Source organism: Clinocottus analis, unplaced genomic scaffold (assembly GCF_023055335.1).
Source record: "Clinocottus analis isolate CAN_PGR_092001 unplaced genomic scaffold, fCliAna1.0.p SCAF_6, whole genome shotgun sequence".
Taxonomy (NCBI): Eukaryota; Metazoa; Chordata; class Actinopteri; order Perciformes; family Cottidae; genus Clinocottus; species Clinocottus analis.
This window is the reverse complement of record NW_027176218.1, coordinates 15654414-15678601: the sequence shown is the minus strand read 5'-3', so window position 1 is coordinate 15678601 and position 24188 is coordinate 15654414. Positions and strand designations below refer to the sequence as shown.

Here is a 24188-nt window from a genome sequence, read left to right as displayed (position 1 = left end):
AGATGAAATAAAGATATTCTTAATCAGGCCTCCTGACAACGGGTCACCAGTGTTAGCATAATATGGAAAAATCACCTCAATTGCTCCCACTTGGCAGCAAGAGACTGAGAGAATGGATGGAGCGATATGGCGGTTCAATTTGGCAGGCAGTGGCTTGGCTAAGGACAACCCAGCCTCAGATTGACTGGTGCCTTTGCCTTATCTGTCACTGGAGATAGAAGGTATATCTTAAGGTTTAGAGGTCCTGCAGTGTCACTGTGAGAAATGTGGTGAAAATATTTCCTATTAACTCAAACAATCCTCCTCTGATGCCCCAACGTACACATGCACACATCCCCTGCCTGTAACCCATTAGTCTTGAAACTGTAATAGCAGACAGATATTATCACTCTCGAAGTTGATGTGGCAATCTGTTGGAAGAAAATTGTATTTACGCTTAATCACTGACTGTTTCGCTGTTATATTCAGACTTCTCATCTTACTGTCTCTGTTTAATTTTACACACAAGCTTGGTATGTCTTCTGGTAGCCATGAGACAGGGGAATCGGTATGTCTCTTTCTGAAAAAAACGTGCAACTCCTTTGTTATCATATCATGCCGAGACCAATCTAAAGACGTCACGGTGGCCTTGTGCATTGATAACCATAAGCTATTTAAGAAGGTAGTGCGTCGCTCATTCGGCGAGCAGTCGTGGACATGCAATTTGTCTATCACGTTGTACTTCTGACTCTGCTCCTTCCTTGCAACGAATAAATGTTCCTGTTTTAAGTGTGAAGAGTGAATTTTTCTAACACTATCTTAAGAGAGGACAGTGTTGATGGATGTCAGATATAGTACATATGTGTATGTTTATTTTCACCGTGTCTAGCAGCAGCTACCTTGAAATCTGCCAAAATATTTTATGTATCTGTTGAATATTATAAAACTTAAAGCTGCATTAACTGTTTATTTGTTTTGCCAACCAAATAGCAACATTAACATTCATGTTTCTGGCCACCTGGCGAATAATCTTCCAATATTCTCTCTCCTGTCAGCTTAGTTTATGCCTCCACCAACTCTTTCAGTAAAATATTTGACTTTTGAACTGTGCTAACCAGCGAGTGATGATGAACACTGAGTTTGACGCTGGGCAGGTGGTAATGTCAGAGTGCGGTGAGTACGACCCGCAGGAATGAAGTTCTGTGCAGGAGTTAAATGACACCATACTTGTCCTTTCACATTACACATGGTCATTTGATGTATTGTTCTAATAAAAATATAAAGTTTAGCTGCTTTCAAGTCCATTTCCAAGCCAGTGATTGCAACCTCGTGGAACTACACCATACACAATATTTTTCAAGCCTTGGGCATTACATCAACATTCCACATGCTCCAGATTTTTTTTTCTTTTGCATCTCATCCTATTCACCGGTCCAATGCACCTTGGAACACCACACAGCTCTTCCTCCAGCTGGTGCCTTGCTGCATGCCAAGTGGCCTGAGTGTGCAGAGTGACTGAATATTGACATTCGATAATGTACAGTACGTGCTCATACTTTAAACTCTGGTGTTATATTGCAGTCTCTTTAAACTAGATTTATGTCAAGGTATAAAGTAATATAATGATACTGCCGTAGGTTGTCTTCACATTGAACGTACATTTATGTGAGTCTGATTCTGATTGTGCAGCTGAAGCCTTGCAATGGTGAATACTGCTGGATGCAAAAAAAGAGGTAGAAAAGGATAAACAAGCTGACACGCGTCTCTGACGAAAATGTTTCACTGTACCTTTAAAACAAAGAGGTACAGTGAAATAAAGTGCACTGCTCATGATGCCAGGCTTCTGTTGGTGATTCATCTATATGTCACAGAGTCTCCATAAGTTTCTCTCTCTCTCTCTCTCTCTCTCTCTCGCTTTCTGTGCTCGTCTGTCTCTCTTTCTCTCCCTCACTCTATAACTCAGTTTTATTCACATCACTCTGCATAATGCATGATAGCACATAGGTCCCAAGGCCTTTCATTACGTAAACCTGTTGCAAGAGAAGCCACAGCAGCATTTTTACGACATCCATCAAAACGGGTAAGCATGTGTTTGAGTGCTTTGTGATGTATTGCTGTTTGACCGGCACTGAAGTCTGAATACAATTACACTTACTTTCAAAGCACACGCCAATAAGTATTTCTAAACACTTGGAAAGCTGATTTGAAAACTCCCGGTAAGGCATTGTGAGTACCAGGAATAAGCTAATGTACACAGAAATGAAAGACCTCCTTCCTCTGTGGGTGAAAAGGATACAACTCACCTCTGCAGGGCATTATTGTGAAACAGGGAGAGTCCCTTTCACTGAAAGCTCTCAACGTGAGGCACTATGCCCGGGGAGAGCAGAGCCTGCTTCTGGATTTCGTGCATTAACTAAACAGCCACATACAGTAGAAGAAGGATATAATAAAATAACATCTGCAGTGTAACACTGCACTGAAGGCAGAGGAGGCAAGCTGGCCTTAAGAGGACCACTCTCTCCCACCCGCATCTACTCAGTCAGTCATCACCTGCCTGCAGCTTCTGCAGCTCCCTCTGAAAATAGGAAGCACAATTTCAGCTGCCGAAATGCTCTTTCACTAATGCGCTTGAGTTAAAGTTCACAGTTCCTCAGAAAAAGATGGATTGAGAGATATAACCTTTCCATACCAGAGACCTGGCAGCAAGTACATTATAAGAAAGGTCTTTTTTTTTTTAAATTCTGGATCAGTGTCACCTGTGTTACATTATAGATGGATGTTAGGAGGGAATTCAATGAAGAAGCCTTCACATAACTGATGGAAAGATCCAGTGTGGGATATAAGCAGGGGAAATCTGACAAACTATCCGCATATAACGGTGTGGTAATGATCTGGAGTGGAGACGGACCTATGGACTTACAGTATTCACAACTCACCGCTTGCATTCTTCCCACATATCAGGTGTTGCCAGAGTTGAAGAGACCCCCATATCTCTGCGTCAGTGTTGACGGCCTGCTCCAGGGTCTCCACAGTGAACTTGGGGATTCCGTTATCTCGCTCCAGCAGCGCGCTGCGCAGCACGCGCGCGTAGACCTCGCGGAAGAGGCTCTCCATGCATGCAGCCAGGTAGATCGCCGCGTGCTCGTGGATCCTGACCGCCACCCTGCTGTCGACCATCCACCTGAAGAATTTCCCCACGTTGAAGATGAGTCCGCAGCGCACCGACTTACCGCGGCTGAACTTGTCCTCCTCCGTGCTCATGTTGTACATGGACAAGGCACCCAGGGCCGCACTGATGCAGCTCATCGAGACGCTCCACGACAGGACGATCTTTATGGCACTTTGGATCTCGTATTTGGTGCATTTGGCGTAGCGTAAACTCAAGCGCTGCGACTCCTTTGCGACCCTCACCAGGACCCGGCTGACCAGCACCGAGAGCCGGAGCAGGACGTCCTGCGGGGGAGGCGGCAGGGTCATCTCCTTGTCCCTGCTCAGCGCGCTCGCCACTTCCCCGAGGCTCCACGGCACATCCTCAAGCTCGGGTAGTTTAGCGCACTGCCCGGTGCTCTCCAGGATCTCGGCGTCTTCGACCAGGACCGTGTTTACAGTGTCCAGACTGTTGTGTCGACTGTGCATCGATTCGGTTAAATGCCAGTGATTCCCCCCATGCGCCTCTGAGCAGCACAGCGACGCACTGGACGATCTGAAGGAGTCGGCGGCTCCACCATAACCCGAGTCTAGCGTCAAATCCTCCAGGGTCCTGGTTACTGACTTGCTACTCCTTGCCATAACTGCACTTCATACTGCAAAAGAGGGTTTGGGGAAGTGGAGGAAAATATTCAAGGCGGTGGAGTTCGGATGTACACGGGTCCTGCACGAGCTACTCTTCTTCTGTATTTAGTAAAAGTCCATCCAAGGCTGCCGTATAAAGTTCAGGAGTAGTCTCTCAATACAGTGCATCGACAGTCACTCGGAGCTGTACCAGCGCAGTGTCTGACAGATGGAGGCGGGGCCGTGGAGACCGAGAACAGCTGTCAGCCAATGGACTCTCGGGATGAAGCAGCAAAGAGTTTTAATTGGATCGCTTTAGAGGATCAATACAAAGTCATTGATGTAGCTCATGATAACCATTATTCATCATTTTTTAAAAAGGCGATGTAAACACTGAGCGCAATGTTGGTGCTGTTGGCCATAGTCTACTTGAGGGAACTTTCTCAAAACTTTGGAACAGCGTGAGTCCAGAAATCCTTTCACGTAAAAGTGTCACGTAAAAGTCAGAAACTGCATTAAATAATATATCAAATTATATACAGTAGAATAGCTGTTTTTTTACGTTCATGTTTAAGGGACAAGTCCTCCATAGGGATCAGGCTTTTGAGGTATTTTCTGAGGGCCCATGTCTGATCGTAACATGACTCAAGACTATTAATAATAGATTGCATGCATAATGTATCCTTCTCCAATCCTCTGGAGGAGAACTCATTGAAAAGATCTGAATTACTTTCAAGGTCATTTGCTTGGATCACTTGCATGGACTAACCGAGCAATGTCCCCCTCAAAATCCATATTCTGTGACACGTGCAGAAACCCCATTCCTGAACGAATGGTGGATACACATGCAAATACAGTTTAAAAGGTAAGCAACAGCAGCAATGTCGTTAGTTTAAGTTGAATGCATTGCATAGAACTGCAGACATACTGTCATACTGACAAAAACTGTTCTCTGCAAATAAGTGCAAATTGACTTCATGGTGGGGGAAACAAATCTTAATTTATACCATGAACTGGAGATTGCTCACTGATCTGAAGGACTGTGGCTGCTTTACATCTCAGATGCAGTGAGACTGAAGCTTCTGTATTTAAAAGTAAGCTAGACTCTCTGGAGCAACAGTGAACCCTGGTGTTGTACAGTCAAACTTCAGTTTATTTATCGGGGCAAAGAGCTCAAATTTCTGTCAAATAGATAGACAATTGAAATAATTTATTCTGAAGTAGAGATAGACGTCTGCCAGGGAAGATATATTACAATGTGATGCATATAAATATTGTAGATATTCATTACACAAAAAATACATACCAGGCTTCATAATGATAATGCTCTTTACTCCATCTTCAGAGAGATCAAAGAGTTAGATTTTCATCATTTTTGATTTATCTAAGTAACCTCATTGACTGCTATATCCTTTGGATTAAAAAAAAAGAAAAGCTTTTGATGTCAATCAGCAAAGTATTTTGGTTTCAATTTATTGGTTTCAAATTCCTGTCAAATATATAGACTCTTGAAATAATTTATTTTGAACTAGGGATAGATGTCTGCCAGTGTAGATATATTATAATGTGATGCATATAAATATTGTAGATATTCATTACACAATAAATACATATTGTTCAGACTGTGAAGGTCACATAAAAAAAAGACACGAAAGCAGACAGAGTGGCATGTGTGAAAGAAAACAAGTTTCTCCAAAAGCAACTTAAGGATATCAATCTTGCTCAATTCCTAAATTTCCCTCAAGATAAATAAAGTATGTAGCTATCTTTATTTATTAACATTGCCGCAAGCTCTTCTGAAAAGTCTGCACAGCCCAGAAGGAAGTAAAATGAGAGAAGCCACATATCGTCCAATAAAATGGATAAAAGGGTATTCAGATACAGTATCATCATTTTAATGAACAAAAAACAACTTGTACGAAAAGGAGGGAGACCGGGTTTCATAATGATAATGCCCTTTCCTCCATCTTCAGAGAAAGAAGCAAAGTGATTGATTTTCATTATTTTTTATTTTACTAAGTAACCTCATTGACTGCTATATAATTTTGATTAAAAAATAGCTTTGATGTAAAGCACCAAAGGATTTTGGAAACTAAGTTGGGTTGTAAAGCTCATCTTGAAGGTCTTTTATGTGAGGATAATTTAATATCACAATTTGTATTACTATGTTTGCTGAAAATTAGCCTATCTGGCCGAGGGTCCACTTAAATCATATTTGATTTAGAGGGAGCAGCAGGTCAGAAGGAGCACAATTCAAAATTAGTCAATTAAATTTATTTTTTTTGTTGTTGTTGTCAAAAGCCCTTTTCTTTTTTTCCACATAAACCAAGTGTGGCTTTCAGTATGGCAATGTTGTTCTGATGCTGTTGGTCTGTCCACCGCTTTGGTCCCAAATGAAATATCTAAGATACAATTGTATGGATTGCCTATGGTCTATACAACTTTTTTTGACCAAATATACAACACAATGACCAAAAAAACACAACAACATTATAGTCTTAGCTATACCTTGAATGTAGTGACAATCATGTCAGCATGCTACCAGCCTAAACTAAGAACATGGTGGACATTATAGGCTACCCACTAAACATCAGCATGTCACTGTGAGCATGCTGACGTTCACATTTAGCTGGAAGAGCTGCTGTGTAGCCGTACCAAGTGGGTCGCTGTACTCCTGCTATTGTATCTTATTACCTCAAGCAATGCATATTTACATTGCTTATCATGAACACTATCTTACACAGCATTGTGATAATTATATTATTGCATCGTTAATCAACTTAGGCCATTGACTGAACACATCATATTCATTCTGACTGCTCTAACCAAAGCAAAAATAAACTTGACACACAGTTCTGCTCCTGGAAGTGTGGAAACAGAAATGAATGAATGATAAAATAATTGAATGAAAAAAAAGAGAGAAAGATTAAATGTGTACGAGGAAGGGAATTCCGTGGCATTTCGAAACCAATTCTGGTAAAGACTGCCATCTAGTGTCTGCTTACAAAACTACATGCCATTACATAAGTAACTCATGTGACTTACTAAAAAGTAAGTGTCTTACTGCCTTACGTTGAGGTTTGCTGTTTCCTGTTATCCTTGGGTCCTGCATCACAAATAGGGATGTTTCAAGGCAAGCTGATATCTGATGAATATACATTGTTATGCTTTGGGCAAGCTAAATGCCAGCTCAGATAGATATTTATTGTAATGGTAGATAAATGCCTCATAGCCTTGGGTCTTTGGAGCAAATATGTGATGACAACCTGCTCCAGGGTGATACAGTAGCCAACGCTCCTCTCACTTCAGCCTGTTCCTCTTTCCTCTTAGACATTGCACAGAAGTATGTTAATTAAACTGAATAAATCAAATAGACAATCAAACGAATGCGTTCTATGTATGTTGATATGTCCAAAATAATAACAACGGTAAAATAGAATTCATATTTTAGTGTTGATTTCCTCTGTATCTGTAATTGTCCTAGATAGTAAAACTAGAACGATGAATCTCACAATAGTATTACTTCCTCCTGTGTCTTACTTTCACATATTACAATTTATGTAATTCAACTCGGCTCTCATTGGTCACAGAGTATCGCTGGGAGTGGGCGCGGTTGCTCGACCAATCGCACAGTGGCAGTGTGAGCGGTGCAATCCCTGTGCTAAATCGAGCACACCTAATTCGAGCCAGGCCTGCCTTCTCGACATGTGCTCATCCGGGTACTTCTGGGTCTATCACGTAACCATACATAACTTGACCCCAAAACCCCCAAATGTTGCCTTTATCAGATACTTTGAGGGGTGACTTTAATCCACGTTACCCACGGGTGAACCCGTACACAAAGCGATGAGAGAGAGAGCCATTTAGCTCATTCACAACAGCTGCAGGTGGCATGTAATCAGCGGTAAGAAAGCACATTACGTAAACGTGACACAGAAAGCGTTGTGTAACGGTGGAGTCCGACCAATCAGAGCGCTCCATTCCCACTGCGTCGTCTCAGCAGTGGCTATGTTGAAAGGACAATTTGTGTCAGACGTGTTTACCAGGCGCTACAATGTATACACGGTTATAATATCGCGCTCGTGAGGTAGGACGTGCGTTATCTTATTGTGGAGCGACGTTACATGCGGAGGCAAACCTGACACATTTGAGAGATTCTACTTTTTGCAAGCTACTAGTTACGTGGGAAGGAAAATACAACAATTTTTTACATCGCTGCTCTTCAGAAACGAAACGACCCTCCGTTGAATCAACGTTCATTGTTGCTACTTTTTTTCCTCTCGTCGCGTGTGCTGTGGCTGAGACTCAACTCTGTGGATGAATTAATGGAGTAAGGTTAAGGTCAGACCAACCAGAGCACTATACCCTACGCACCAAGTCAGAAGCGTCTCCGCCCACTGAACGGACACTTGACTGTTTTGCTTCTTTTTTTTGCTTTTTTTTTCGTTGGGGCAATCCCCTACACTCATTGTAACCCCACCGGGGATAGCGGAAAAAAAAACCAGGCAACATGGTGGTCAACACCATCCACTGGTTCAGGAAGGGACTACGGCTGCACGACAACCCGTCTCTGAGGGACTCTATCCGGGATGCGGACTCCCTGCGCTGCGTTTACATCCTGGACCCCTGGTTTGCAGGGTCCTCCAATGTGGGCATCAACAGGTGGAGGTAAGGGGATGTCGGAACATGCGAGATGTGTCTCTCTTTCACTGTTTCCTTGGATTCAGCCTTGCCATGTATCAGTTTGTCTCTCAATAGCTTTGTTCAATTTATAGTCCCAGCTAAAATACATTACATAGAAGTAAATGTATATATATATAGTTAAAGAGAGGGATTTTTACAAATAGTTTCCTTGAATCTTTCTGCTTTCTTCCGCATAATTTGGCCTCATGTTGTACCACTGTATGAATTCAATGGACGATGATCCATAATTTAATTAATATGTAAACACATTACTTTGACCTTCATGTCTTGAGACGAGGTGTGAAGGCAGTAACAGTTTTTCTCGCTTCCTAAAACTCTGACGCTGCAATTGGGTCAGTGGGTTGCTATGGTGATTACATCACGACCCCCTACTTCACATTGTTGACCGAAACGAAACACACGCACCATGTTTACTGGTGTTCAGAGTAAATGCTCCGTTTCTCCCTCATCTTAATTCTATCACCTGTAATGCAGAGACAAGCTAAACCTCTTAATCAGGTCAGTGCTTTCAGATTACCTATAACCATACTATTGGTTAAAAGGCCACCACATTTCTTTAAGTTACCAAGCTTAACAAAAGGTTAAATGCTGAGGTATCCATCCCATCTGCCTCTCATTGTAATGTGAGAAAGTTATCTCATTTAGAGATGGCCCATTCAGTGTTGTGTTAAGTGTAGTTGTTGGTCTGTTGTTCTTGGTGACATTATGCAAGAGCTGTTTGGTCGACTGTGTGTAAAAAGACTTCACCAGAAGAGGGCGGTCTGTTCACATTTGAAACACTCCTCATTCATAAGAGATCTGTGTTCTGTTGCCCTTACGTAATATTTTGTAAATAGCACTGATGGTCCCATTTTTTTAGTTTTGACTTTGTGTGGTCATTTGTGCATTTGAACCGTACAGGAAACATAGTTTTTTTGTGTTTTTTTTTTCTTATTCTGCAAAATGTGACCACAAACTGCATTTTGTTTAGCAATCTTGTTGTACACCGACAATAAATGCATTGTGTTACCCTCAGGTTTATAATCAATGAATTGATCATTCTGTCTGCTTGGTTTCAGGTTTTTGTTGCAATGCTTGGAGGACTTGGATGCCAGCCTGCGCAAACTCAACTCCCGCTTGTTTGTCATCAGAGGCCAGCCTACAGATGTCTTCCCTCGGATTTTTAAGGTATGATGTTTGTTCTGAAATAAACTGGAACTTTTTTAATTATTATAATATGATAAAACTTATGTAACAGTGGCTGAAAAACAATGGAAGATGTTGATAGTGAAGTTCTGCAATCCCCCCCCCCCCCCCCCCCAAATTGATGGCTTGGAAATTCTATACTTTCAAGATTTGTTGTATTTTTTTTAGGAAAATACCAAACTATTGGTCCTAAACTTATCTAACTATTGGTCACCTATGGTCCCAGCTACATATTAAGTGCCCCACGTGTTGACAAGTTATTCAATAAAAAATGTGTTGTTCATAAAAAACAATATTCACAATAAACAATGTGGTCAGTCCATCTTTTTCATGCATTTCCTAACAGAATAAAACAATGTATTATGTCTATTACTGTTCCTCAGGAATGGCAGACTACCCGTCTATCTTACGAGTATGACTCTGAGCCATTTGGTAAGGAGCGGGATGCCGCCATCCAAAAACTAGCCAGCGAGGCTGGGGTGGAGGTCATGGTGCGGACTGCTCACACCCTCTACAATCTGGACAAGTGAGTGACTTTACAATTTTAGTTGAAACAAATGTCACATACTAATAAATCAGTTTGAAACACTATTGATTTGTACCAGCTGCTTTGTGTTTGTAAAGACTGGTGTTAATTCCCTTCATATTTCTCTTTCCTAAAGGATCATAGAACTCAACGATGGTCAGTCTCCTCTTACGTACAAGCGCTTCCAGGCCCTCATCAACCGTATGGATGCTGTGGAGCTGCCTGCAGAGACCATCACGTCTGAGGTCATCAGGAAATGTGCCACACCCATCAGCGAAGACCACGATGACAAGTTTGCGGTGCCCTCCCTGGAAGAGCTTGGTAGGTTTTTTTTATTATTATTATTTTTATTATTATTTGTAAGTTTGTTAGGTGCATGATTTTTTTTGTCTCTGACTTGGCACAATTTTTGAATCTATGTTTGAATATTGTGCTTTTTCAGGTTTTGAGACGGAGGGCCTGACCACAGCGGTGTGGCCAGGTGGAGAAACAGAAGCCCTCATGAGGCTGGAGCGGCATCTGGAGAGAAAGGTACAAATACTTTGCTACACATTATTATAAGCACAAAATAAGAAGTTAGATGTTCTGTTCAACAGTTATCATGACATTCTTCCTCCTTTTTTTTCTTTCTGTTTTGAATTATTATTATTGTTATTTTTGGCTTTTGAAAATCCAGTATCAGTCGACCTCTAATCTGAACCAAATTAATGTCAAAACATCTGTAGAGTCAATGGGATCTAAACTGAATTAAAATGGTAGACGGCAGCCTATATCTGGTAAAAGTCTCTCTGTTTGTTAGATAACGATGACAAAACAAAATGTAAACCAGACAAATGAGGGCCAGCCCATTTTTATTTGACTTGTATTTAGTGCTATTGGATGCTAGACGGGAGGGAGGGGGGAGGATTAGATCAGTTTCATCATAACCAGATAGAAAAGATTGATCATTGCATTAAAACCATTTCTCAGAAAAAAAGACCGGAAAGCCAATAAACACATTAAAAAATTGCTAGAAGGGATTCTAAGATGTAAAGTAAAAAAAAAAAATCGTCAGGGAATTATCTATCAGCAATCACATAGGGATAATTGAATTAAAGTTGACTGACCTTTTTTTCAGGCATGGGTGGCAAACTTTGAGCGTCCACGTATGAACGCCAACTCCCTGCTGGCCAGTCCTACAGGCCTCAGCCCCTACCTGCGCTTTGGATGTCTCTCTTGTCGGCTCTTCTACTTCAAACTTACGGATCTTTACAGAAAGGTATGAAGAACTACATTCTAGACAAGAAACAACACAAACAACTAACATTTTGAAAACCCTTTTTTTTACTTTTTTTTTAATCAGAATTTGCTTTCACTCAGATTGGTTTTATGTTGCTGTGAGAAACTGAGGCAAAACTTTTTATTTTAAAGTCGTATTGTGTGCTTTATCTTATCAGGTCAAGAAGAACAGCACCCCACCACTTTCCTTGTATGGCCAGCTGTTGTGGAGGGAGTTCTTCTATACGACTGCCACCAACAACCCCTGCTTTGACAAGATGGAGGGAAACCCTGTTTGTGTACAGATCCCCTGGGACCGAAACCCAGAAGCGCTGGCCAAGTGGGCAGAGGGACGGACGGGCTTTCCCTGGATAGACGCCATTATGACGCAGCTGAGGCAGGAGGGGTGGATCCATCATTTGGCGAGGCATGCTGTGGCCTGCTTCCTCACCAGGGGAGACCTCTGGGTCAGCTGGGAGGAGGGCATGAAGGTAAGAACAGAGAAAAGGGATCTACCATCTAAGTCCATAAAGGGGACAAAAACAGAAGAGTTATAGTAAATGAATGTGCCTCGCTGCTGCTGTCCTGGTGTTTCTTGTGCTGATTGAGATTTCTAGCATGCATTGACTCAACTGTCCACTCTGTGTCTTGTACAGGTGTTTGAAGAGCTGCTCATTGATGCGGACTGGAGTGTAAATGCTGGCAGCTGGATGTGGCTTTCTTGCAGTTCATTTTTCCAGCAGTTTTTCCACTGCTACTGCCCTGTGGGATTTGGACGACGCACGGACCCCAATGGGGACTACATACGGTCAGTTAATACTTCCATCTGCAGCATGTAAAAATAAATATAATATAAATATAAAAGCACCAGCCTTTCAAAAGCTCACGATGACGTGGGTATTTGTACACCCTGCCATCATTTCAATTGTGGAACTAATATCTCATTGTTAGCCTCTGCAATTTTTGTAGCCTCACATGGGGGGACTAATTTGTCAAGGTTTGTCACAATACAGTCATGTGTTGTAATTGATTGAACGATGTGGCAAATTTTGTGACCTAACTTGCAGGGCCAATATTGAAGAATATGTTTTCACAGTCTGTATTACTGGTGGTTCAACAATCGCTTATCTACCATGGCAATTCTGTAACATCTCAGACAACACGCACATATATCTGGAGTGTGCTGCATTATTCTACTGTACCTTATAGCATCTTCCACAAATTTGTTATTCTCCAAATCCAACTTTATTCTCTTCTTTCTCTGCTTCCAGGCGTTATTTGCCCACATTGAGAGGCTTTCCAGCCAAATACATCTATGATCCTTGGAACGCCCCAGAGGAAGTGCAGAAGGCAGCCAAGTGCATCATTGGAGTCCACTACCCAAAACCCATGGTGAACCATGCTGAGGCCAGCCGCATCAACATTGAGCGCATGAAGCAAATTTACCAGCAGCTTTCCAGCTACAGAGGACTAGGTATGAACCAAATATGTATAAACTTAAACTCTCTCTCTCCTGCCATCATTTCAATGCATTTCTAAATATATGGAATTACAGGTAGCATATTTATACAGATGCATAAAAAGTTAAAAGGAAATGTCTTTTCATATAGTTCAGACTTTTTAGTCACTCCTGCAATCCAGGATTCCCTAGAAAATCTGTGTTATGAGACCTAACGCCATATACCACGATGATGGACAGTAGATCTGAGCGCCTACTTGCTGTTACTTGCCTTTTGACACAGACAAATTAATCAATATTTCCATGCGTCTGTTGTGTGATTGTAAAGAGGCAATTTGCAGATAAAACCCCAGGAATAGCTCTGTTCTGTAGCAACTATTGAGACAACAACAATCTGGATGTCACATGTAGAAAAACTTTCATGAGACTAAAAATATAATCTTTCTTGTTGTCACAAACAAGTGTTGTCATGTGGATGAGACATTAAAATGCTTTGGTCTTCTTTCAGGCCTGCTGGCAACAGTACCTGCCAATCCCAACAATGGTGCGAATGGCAGTAGTTTTGGAGGAGTCAACCCGGAGACAAGTCCTGGTCTGGGTGGTTCCTCTGAAGGCCTCTCCAGATATGCAGGAGCATCTCGAACAGGTATGTTAACATTGTCATTGGTTTAAATACAGTTAGTTCAATGTTAATACATTAAATACATTTAAAATTGTAAGAAACGTAACATTTTATTTACTGAGAGTCCTCATCAGAATCAGAATCACCAAAACAGTTGCCAATATTCGCGACGCTTTTTCGCCTGATTTAACTCGCTCGACACTTTTATATAGTTTGTTTGTTTTTTCGCTTTTTAAACCGGTTGCAGCGGAAAGGGGGCGCGGCTTGAGCCACATTACCCCTAGTTACCAGCACATAGCCTCACTAGCTAACCTAAACTGACCCAGTCACGTTCCTGTAAAACAGTTTTCATTTCCGCTATCGACCATGGAAAATTAACAACTATCAATCTTATACTTGTTGTGGAAATATAACTATTGTTAGATCATCAAACGACCCCGTGTCTGGGTTCATAATATTATCAAAAGAGTGAAAACGCGAATATTTGCAAACTTTTTCTTGTCATTCGTGCGGCCCGGCAAAAAAAATTGCTTTTTCGCAACCATTCGCATCTGTGCATTGACTTTACATGTGATCTACTCACGCAAATATTTCGCAACTCTTTTGTTGTGGACACACCATGACACATGGCTGAAATTGATATCCATCAAACAGTTGGCAGCGTGAAAGCTAATATTTGCTCTCGCTAACTGAATACTGAGCTGTATTACCAAACGCAACTACTACTGATGTTCTCCTAAAACAAGCTGTAATTACAGACATCTTTAAAAGTACACGCTGCACATCCAGTCCATGTATCCATTCGGCATTAATTCAATAATTTTACAACTTACAGAACACTTTAAACATTTAATCCCATTTCACTTTACTAGTGTACATAACGGTGCATAACAGTTCTGTCTATTCTTTGTAAGGAATAAAGAAATAAAATGTCCTTGTATGTGCACCTAACTTGGTTGATTCTGATATTCAAAAACAAAAATGCCCTCAGCCAAGTTGCTAAACTGCAAATGGAAGTATTGGCTCGATAGGTATATTCACTTTACTGTTTAACTTATTGACTTAAGTGTTTCTTGTTTTATTGCAGAAAGAGGTCATTTCACACAGAAGCGGCGCCACGAAGAAACTCCACTCAAAATCGGCTCTAAATCCTGGAGGCAGAACAAATAGTGTGCAAAAAGCAGAATACAAAGGATCCGTCAGTCATCTGGATATCATCTTCTCCTGCGGTTCCCTCAGCTGACACACAACTGTAACTGTAACTAACAACTATAGATAATTCCATAGATCCATAACCTGTCTTGGTCTCCAGATCAGACGCATCGCACATCTCAGGAACTGCGGAAGGAATTCAGAGACAATGCTGATATTGAAGGATGAGAAACCCCTGTGAACGCAGAGTATTGCAGGAAAAACAAATGATCTATGAAATCTCAAAACCACGGTGTTGTGAGGCAACCTATTGTCTTCCACTACAATATGTTACTGTACAACTGTTAAAACCACTCATCATCACCAATGCCCTCAACACCCCACATCAGTCAGGCATCAGGGCGAAACTGTAATTCAGTGGATCATTAGATCAACACTGAGACGTAATATTATCGAGATGACACACAGTTGTTTCTTTTATCAAAAACAAAACCCCCCTATATTTCATCCGAAGAATTTTAGGTTCACACTCACATGAATCTACAATTGGAGGGAACATTTTGGTCTTCTCCTTTTTAGTACACAAGAGTACAGTTGGAAGGAATGCAAGGCTGATGGGTTTGAAAATACAGCAGGCCTCACAAAGGCCCTTATTTATTTTGTAAATATGTATTTTAATTTCCAGCTTTTTGTATATTTAGTTCTGTGGTTTCAAAACTACTTTTGTAAATATTCTATAACCAAAGCTCAAAAAGTTCATGTGCTTTCGTCTCCCACGTGATTGTAAATGTATTTTTGTATAAAGAATCGCCAATTTCTAACTGTATTGAAATGGCAATAAATGAAACTTTGTCATATCCTTTTGATTTTTCTTTTTTACACAAACATTTTATTTGCAGTTGCTTGTATTTGCACTAATATGTAAACGTGAGACTGTTAGCGTGTATAATTATTGGAAGCTTGGTGTCGCCTCCAGAAGAATTCAGTTCGACAACTTCTCTCGTTCTCGTAATTTATTCCCTCGATCACAGGTAAAGTACCAAGCTCTGCAGTTGCAAAAGCAGGGAGTCGTCTAGTCAACTCGCAAGTTGACCGTCTAAAACAACACCCCGAACAGCCGGACGTTCGGCTCTTTAATACACGGAGTGCAGGCGTGTGACTAAAGTTCCCTTGAGAACAGAACATTTCTAGACACAACTACAGCTGCATCTGCACATTGGTTGCTGACCTTGTTCACCTAACCTGAACTTCACTAGACATGAATATCAAAAGCATCTACAGGGATTTTAGATTTATTTTATCAAGACTATTCATTGGAGATGGTGTGTCACACATCACATCTTTTTACATATATTTTTGTTTACCTTTTAATCCTGTTTTCCTCAAATATCTCTGTGCACATTTTAAGTAGTCTGTGGTAGGACACAGAGGGACGTTTTCAGAAAGAAAAAAACACAATGAAGCTCCCTCTTGCAGCATGTTCCTATCGAGATGAAGCATAAAATGCCCTCCATGGGGCCTTTCCAATGGAGGAAACACAATTAAATGCCTTCTCTAAAGTTCCTGGTGGATAAATACCCTTAAGAGTTCCCTTCCAGTGGAAAACAAGATGCAGTGCCACAGGATGCACTAAACAACCTGCCACTGAGGAGCTTAATGCTCAAATAAATAATCTTTTCAGAAAAGTTGCATTGTATCAACCTTTTTTATTCATGAATGTATTTAATCAGCAGTAATTCATACATAAAATACCCAACCTTAAAGCCTTCATCAATGGTGTATCTAGTTGTATTGCGTGGACCCCATTACCTTTCATGGTTTTAAATCGATTTATGTTTGTTCTTTGAATTTAATATTTTTTTTCTCCGTTTTTCCTCTGCCGGCTGGAGGAAGTGTACCAAATTACTGGGAGCGTCTTTTGAGCTGTTAGCGTGTACAACTATTGGAAACCTGGTGTGTCGCCTCCAGAAGAGTTCAGTTCGACAACTTCTCTCCTCCTCGCAATTTATTTTCTCAATCGCAGGTAAAGTCACAAGCGTTGCAGTTGCAAAAGCAATGAGTTGAACAACCAACTGCCCCACAAACGGAAGTGGGGCCTTGTGGGGCCTTCACAGGTTCGTCTCACAGAGTCCCAACACCTGATTCGCTTTGTCCTGTTCGCTTTGAACATCCCGTGTGCTCATCTTTTCTCACAGAAAGAGACGTGCAACGTCCAGTCTGCTTCTCTCTATAGTGATGTATACACCGATAAGGTGTTGAGGAGTGCAGGCGTGTGACTGAAGTTCCCTCAAGAACCGAACATTTCATAGACAAAAACATCTGCGTCTGCACATTAGTTGCTGACCTCGCTCACCTAACCTGAACTTCACTCGACATATGAATATGAAAAGCATCTACAGACATTTTAGATGCATATTTTCAGAGAGTTCATCACGATGCTGAACGATCACACAGTGGACGTTAGCGTCGGCGTGGGGGAGCTCTCTCTCTCTCTCTCTCTCTCTCTCTCTCTCTCTCTCTCTCTCTCTCCCTCTCTCTCTCCCTCCCTCCCTCCCTCCCCTGCGTGCTGCTGAGGAAACGCACCGTGGAGGTCGGAAGCTGGAAAACACTCAAGAATGCGCTGCAAAGCCACCGTGTCCAACAACAGCCGATAGAAGCAGCTGACTCGGTGTCCGTGGGCGGGCATGGTTGACGTCAAGCTTCTTCTATAAATCGGTGTCCGCGTGCAGAAGAGGTGCGTGTTCGTGATCGCGCGCTCGTCAGACATGAGCGGGGACAAAGTGCAGAAGAAGCCAGTTCGCCTCATAGCCGCGGTCTGCAATGGTGGGGGCATCGGGAAAGACGGGAAAATGCCCTGGGACTTACCGTAAGAGAGACTCCGTTTGTGATGCCGGCTCCTAAATGCTTATTCATGTGTGTGCAGCCCACCTGTAGTAAAGGACATCCCTTATTGCAGGCGGGCCATATGTCGTATATTCCATATTCCACAGCGTTAAATATGCATTGTCAAAGTATATGACCTCTTCCAGAGTTATGACAACAATGTCAAGAGTAATTGCTACCAATTTATTGCCGAGTGTTGGTGTAAATAAGTTACATCAGTTAAACTTTTCAGTGTAAAAATGCTGTGTCAAAGTACATCGACTATTTCAGATTTAATACGACAACAGCAAGAGTCAAGAAACCCCCAGTGTTAATGTATTTGTACACTGCGTGTACTCTGAAAAGTACTCTATACTCTGAGAGGCTCCGCCCACCTCCTTCTCCTCTCAAACGGATTTGAGTCTCCTCTCTGGCCATCTCGCACTTCTCCAAAGACTGTGGTAAGTTTCTCTAAATCACTTATGAAACCAAATGTTTAAAGAGAAGAATTAGAATACCGTTATCTTGTTTCTTAAACATATACTGCAGCTGTTTTGTTGTTTTGAAAGCTTAATGAAGCTTAGTTTAAAGGTGCTGCACAGTTACGCCAACAGGAGCCCAGCTAGCTAACACCAAACACGACCATGAATACTGCAAATGCTCCTTGGACTGCATGACTGCATGGAATTAACTTCAAAGCTAATTTATACATTTTTAAATTTAAACCTTTATTTAACCAGTAGATTAAAAAAATCTGTTTTTTGAGGGCGACCTGGCCATGACAGACAGCAGCATAAAAAACACATAGTTACAGACAGAAAACCTAGAACAAGACAAGTTAAAACAGTTGAAGAAACATTTACATTTTCGGGAACCTGCCTCTATTTCTTTCATTCTCGATTTAAAAGCGGTCAGTGGTGGTAACAGTTCTTTAAACTTTTAAAATGAGGTTCATATGAATCAGTTACTGTATACAATCATTTCTTTTTTTCCTCCTGTTCAACTGAATTATAATTTTTAAAGTAATGTGAGTGTGATATTGCTGTCTACTGACAGTCAGTCCTCTCATGTGTGTTTATAGCTGCACCTCTCAGGCTCGGCCCTGAGGATACGTCAGCCCTTCAGCACAAGGGAGTTAGCATGAAGATGCCAAACAGGTCAGATGATGTGTGAAATGTTTACTGTGAACTTCCTTTAAAGAATGCCTCAGTTGAAAAACAATGTTGAATATTTCATGTTTAATGAATACTGTCTTTTCCTTTACTCCATCATTTCACAGCACATCTGTGTTTGCTAAGAAACCTGTTGGAGCCGTCTGGTCTGAACTACAACGACGAAAGGTCTGATAAATGGGAGTTACACATCTCGTAAACATAAGTCAACATTGTACGCACACTAAACGAAAATGTTTTAATTTGTAATAAATTGTCATTAAGATATGATATACTGTGTTTGTTGTTTTTTTCACCTGCAGACATGTTTTAGTTTTATTGTTTGAAGTGTTAGCTGGACATGGTGAAGTGAGAAAATGCAAAACACTTTAAAGTTATTCTGTTGAAGAGTTAAAAAGGAGTCTATTGAAAATAAGTAAGTAAAGTGTTTGATAAAAAGTACACTAATAGGGAGTAAATACAATAATACATATTTTTAACAATGGCAAGAGTCAGTTAAAACTACACTTATAGTGTCAAGTAGGACTAACACTCATAAAGAGTATTAGAGTGAAATTTAGATACCACTACTTGTGTTATTTACATCCGAGTGTAACATCTGGGTAACACTTCTCAGTGTAGTGTAGTTTAAAATATTAACTCTTACCAGAGATTTATTGACTGAAATGTTAACACTACGTTCAGTGTAACTTTTACACTCTGTAGATAGGGACCATATGTTCACTGACTCAGTGTCAAATTTGACTCTTTAAGTGTTGCATTAGCACTGTCAATTTTACTGTGTGTGTGTGTGTGTGTGTGTGTGTGTGTGTGTGTGTGTGTGTGTGTGTGTGTGTGTGTGTGTGTGTGTGTGTGTGTGTGCGTGCATGTGTATGTGTGTGTGTGTGTGTGTGTGTGTGTGTGTGCAGCAGGACAGATCAAAAGTGGGTTAATAGTTTTTTATTTGTTTATTTATTTATTCAGTCTTCAATAGCATCTTTAATGGCATATTTTAACTCTTACTGTTTAGCTCTTGGTAAAGTTTTGAGGAAAACATTTAAAGGATGAAAGCAGTGAGTGATCAAAAGTACATGATGTACTGAAATGGGTAAACACCTGTGACCAGAGAAGCTGACATGCTTAGTGTTTTTAACTGACAAATGCCAAATTAAGTTGGTAAAATTATCATTTAGCTCCTGATTATGCAGTTGATGAATCAAAAATGCATCAGCACTAGTGTCATAGTTAACAGGGATGCTTTGTAATAGTATATATGTTGACTTTGATGGTAAGTACAGCAGCACTAAGTGTGAAGTATAGCGGTAGAGGAAGTAGTACTGCTATAAGTTATGCAGTTGGTGTTTTATGGGGAGCTCGCACAATGTTACAGAAAAAGTAGATTTGTTTTTTGATGTGTTATATAACATCGTATTCACTCTGGCATAATTTTCTCTGTGGAGACCAAGCAGCAGCATATAATGTGAATGAATATAGTAACTGTTTCCTGTGTGATTTAATCTTGAAAAAGAAAATGATAATAAAATTAAAAATTTGACTCTTGCAGATCTGAATTCCAGAATTTTAGGAACCATGTGATGGGGGTCTCCAGACCAGGTATTGCTCAACATCAATGTTACATCATATTAAAGCCGCCTCATATAGGACTGGATTCTAATACAGGAGTCAAAGTCCCTCTTGTATTTTGGTAATTATATCAAAATGATAACCTTACTTTTGTAAATCTGAAAGAGCCTTAAGAGGCCATTTATGATGGTAGGATGAGGGATATACCGTCTCTTATTCCAAAGGTATTATATTTAAATATATGTTATTACCATGAAATTACAGATATTATTTAAATCCACCGCTACCTGATAAAATACATGTTTTACAACTTTCACGGTTGTGAAACCCGGTCCTGTCCGATGTGCTACAAGAAGAGACGTGAGAGCTGCAATAGTTTGGACTTCCGTGTGAAATATTTCATTCTTTTCTCTTTCAGGAAAGATGAACATGATGGTGTGGGGGAAACTGTGCTGGTACTCTGTCCCAAAACTGGATTTCCCATTGCCCAATGTTCTGCATGCAGTGCTGAGCACCACGATGAAGTGAGTGCTCGCTCACACAAATACCCGCATCAACAATTTATCAAAGTCAAAGAGACTAATGGAGATGTCTCCTTACAGGACTGTTCCAGATCACGCCAACTTCTTGTGTCGAGACTTGGACAGCGCTGCCCGTCTGGCTGCACAGCCCCCCCTCGCTGACTTGATTGAGACGATCTGGATTGTTGGAGGGACGCAGGTCTACGAGGTAAACTGGCATGAGCACTGAGCTTCTCTTCACACGTTTCCACAAACCTGTTATCCAGCATTCTCCACAGCTCTACCCAACTTCAAACCGCACCACTCTTTTTGTTTCTTTTTCTTTTGTTTGCCGAGTGCCTTCGGTTGGAACAAGCTTTAAAGTAAGCTCATGGTAGAGCAACACCCCGTAGTTCATTGTGGCTCTAACCTTTAGTATGATCTCACATCAGCGGGGTTGGTAAACAGGAAACTGTTTAAATGTTCAGTGCCAAGTGGAGCCACACAAATGTAAAGTTGTCTTTTGCAGCTTGAATTCCTTCTTTCTTATGACATACTGACGTATGTTTGCTCCTACAATACAAGACCATTTATTCATCATATTGGGCTGCAATACTCACAGTAAAGTCTGGTTTTTAATCCTGTTAACGTGACCCACGTCTCTGTTCCATCTTGTTCATGATCAGGATGCTCTGAAGCACCCGTGGTGTGACTTGGTTTACCTGACAGACGTCATGGCCGACTTTGACTGCGACGTTTTCTTCCCTGAGTTTGACAGAGGACTCTTTAAAGAACAGGAAGGGTATGTGTTCATCTCCTCCTCAGATTAGTGCAGGTGACCTTGTCACAGAGGATCGGGCCCCACAGTCTGAACGACCTGTGTTGATGGGTGAAGGGTTCATGGGGACGGTTAATGGTTAAATAGTTAGGAAGGAGGGATCTTTACATACAGCTTTGAGAGTGATGTTGTAACTTTTTGTATCCTGTCAGAAGGTTTTGGTTTAAGTTAACCTCAATAGGATTTACTGACATCAACACTTACTTCAATTACACTGAATTTGAACAGTAAATTAGTTTATAGAGTTAAAATAAAGGAAGATTCGCACTTTGTTTTTGGTATTTTCAATGTTTTCTATGGTTTGCTATCATTACTATTCAGTACTTTGCTTGTTTTATGTCAGAAGGTTTTCATCCACAATGAAAGTTAATTTAAATATGTATATTAAAAATAGTTTATCCATGTCATTATTATATTTGATAGATTTCCTTTTTTTTTTTAATGAACGCACAAAACTGCTTTTCTCTCGTTTCTAAACCAGATTTCCTGACGTACCGAGTGGAATTCAAGAGGAGAACGGAATTAAGTACAAATTCCAAGTCTTCAAGAAAGAGGCTGGTGACGCGGTGTAGACGGCCAACGAGAAAATGAAGAAGTCAGAAACTTCCTTGACATTCCTTAAAAACCTTTAACGATTTACTACAGAGTCAACTCCTGGATACACTTGACACACTACCAAACCCCAAACCCACAGTGTGTCAATATATTTTTGGAAAAAAGCCAAAGTCCTACAGCTAACGCTTTTATCATGTAATCATTTAGGGTTCCAGTCTAAATAGGACCTTCATACTCTTTGCAATCATTGAGGTACTTCAAACGCAAATACGTAAAAAGAGGTCCAGTGTTGTTTCCCAAGTCTTTTTTCCATCACTGCTGTTTGGTTTTATTATGATCTGCTCTGTCGTTTTAAAATAAATCCCCTGCAACCCTTGTCAGCGTTTGCATCTCGTCATCCTCCTCAGTAACATTGCAGCAGTGCAGAGAATATGTTTGTCAGTAATGACAGCTTGTGCTCTGGGTCGCTCAGCAGATCGAGTCCTTTCTAAACCAACAAGACAGATGCCGGCTTAAAAAGCTGATTATCATAACTGTGCTTTATTTAGAAATACATGGAGAAATTTTGCAGCGTGTTCTTTGTTGTGTTTGAAAATAGAAAGACACAATCAGTCATGTTTTAAATTGTTTTATGTGTCGTCTTTTGTGAATCGAGTTTTTTCTGAAAATAAATCAATGGTTAAGTTTTTAATGGAGTAAAAGCTGACTTTTTGAAAATTCATTTTTCATTTTTGAATAAAATTATCCTTATTCATCCAGCGTTATGTGATCTCTTCTGCCACTAGATGGACATTACATTACATTTCATTAAGCTGAGGCTTTTATCCAAAGCGACTTATAAGTGCACTCAACCATGAGTACAAACTCAGAACAACAAGAATTAGGAAAGTACAATTTCTTCAATGAAATCAAACTACAAAGTGCAGTAAGTGCCATCTGAGTGCTACTACTGTGCTACCTTCCTTATTCAAGGTGTAGTCATAAGAGATGTGTTTTTAGAGGCATCAAGGAGGCATATCAATGTGGCGAGAAACAGAAAGCCAACCTTTATGCTGCTGGTAACTGAATAACAATATATACCAGATCAACTTTCATTGATCACATAGGACGCTAACGTTCTCTGTACCCTCTTCCATCTATTGGCTATTAATAGCCTTTTACTTAGAATAGCCAAGGTGACTTTAATACATGTCTTAGTTATAGGAATAAGATTTACAGTGATGAGTACATACATTCCCAGTCATCAGACTCAACTTGTGAATTAGTTGGGTGTGTGTAGCTGTTGCGTTATTTGCAGTTATTTAACAGTTATGTAACAACAAGTAAACTACTCATCTGCTGTCACGTCAGAATTCGCTTTTTTGCAACCATTTGCATCCGTGCATTGACTTTACATGTAATTTACTCGGGCAAATATTACGCAACTCTTTTGCAACTCTTTCGGTGTGAACACACAATTACACATGGCTAAAATTGATATCCATGAAAGTTGGGAGCGGGAAAGCTAATATTTGCTGTTGGTAACTGAATATTGAGTTTTATTACCAAACACAACTACTACTGATTTTTTTTAAAAACCTTTATTTAGCTGCTGGAAAACTACCTTCAAGGAAATGTCTGAAAATGACTCTGGGAGTAGAAAGAACAACATAATTAAAAGTGAGAAGTGATAGATGCAGAAAATACTGTGTTATTTTTTGTCGATTAAGTTGAGGACATACAGAAAAAGAAAGTATTCAGCAGCTAGATAAATGTAGGAAGAGAGAGTTGGTGCTCATTGCGAACTGGTTTGAATATACAAATGCTTGTGAAGGTAAACAAGGAGGACCTGAGACAGCTGGTGACTGATAAGCTACAGGAGAGGAGGTTGTTTACTGCTGAGGGGCACAAGGAAGTGGATGTTCCAGCTTCCAGCTTCATGGAGTCTGAAGTAGATTCATACTTTAATGCATTTGAACGTAGCACGTCCACTTTGAAGTGGCCGAAGGGGGTTTGAACTTTGCTGCTCCAGTGTAAATTGGTGAGTAAAGCTCAGGAGGTGTA

At 40.7% G+C, this 24188-nt stretch overlaps 3 protein-coding genes across 5 annotated transcripts in view; 2 read left to right on the top strand and 1 right to left on the bottom strand.

Moving 5' to 3' along the window:
• btbd11b (BTB (POZ) domain containing 11b) overlaps nt 1-3971 on the bottom strand; it is a 64398-nt gene extending 60427 nt beyond the window's left edge. For both annotated transcript variants that reach the window (XM_068602831.1, XM_068602832.1), the window contains exon 1: nt 2916-3971. In XM_068602831.1, coding sequence (XP_068458932.1) covers nt 2916-3768 — 853 coding nt within the window. In that variant the 5' untranslated portion in view covers nt 3769-3971. The remainder of the gene's footprint in view (nt 1-2915) is intronic.
• Nucleotides 3972-7766: 3795 nt separating this feature from the next.
• cry1b (cryptochrome circadian regulator 1b) lies at nt 7767-15481 on the top strand. Of its 2 annotated transcripts, none has more exons than XM_068602582.1 (11): nt 7767-8418; nt 9513-9621; nt 10023-10165; nt 10302-10486; nt 10608-10696; nt 11283-11423; nt 11602-11913; nt 12079-12230; nt 12694-12896; nt 13390-13527; nt 14591-15481. In XM_068602582.1, exons 1-11 carry the CDS (start codon nt 8261-8263, stop codon nt 14671-14673), a joined length of 1713 nt encoding a protein of 570 aa, XP_068458683.1. In that variant the 5' UTR covers nt 7767-8260; the 3' UTR covers nt 14674-15481. The 2 variants fall into 2 exon arrangements, with proteins under 2 accessions (XP_068458683.1, XP_068458684.1); XM_068602583.1 differs by lacking the exon at nt 7767-8418 and adding an exon at nt 8822-8952.
• A 1753-nt stretch (nt 15482-17234) lies between these two features.
• Nucleotides 17235-22520, top strand: zgc:153031. The gene is made up of 6 exons (XM_068603377.1): nt 17235-17521; nt 20233-20282; nt 20671-20776; nt 20855-20981; nt 21439-21554; nt 22072-22520. The coding sequence occupies exons 1-6, from the start codon at nt 17421-17423 to the stop codon at nt 22160-22162; spliced, it is 591 nt and encodes a 196-aa protein (XP_068459478.1). The 5' UTR covers nt 17235-17420; the 3' UTR covers nt 22163-22520.
• Nucleotides 22521-24188: the final 1668 nt, after the last annotated feature.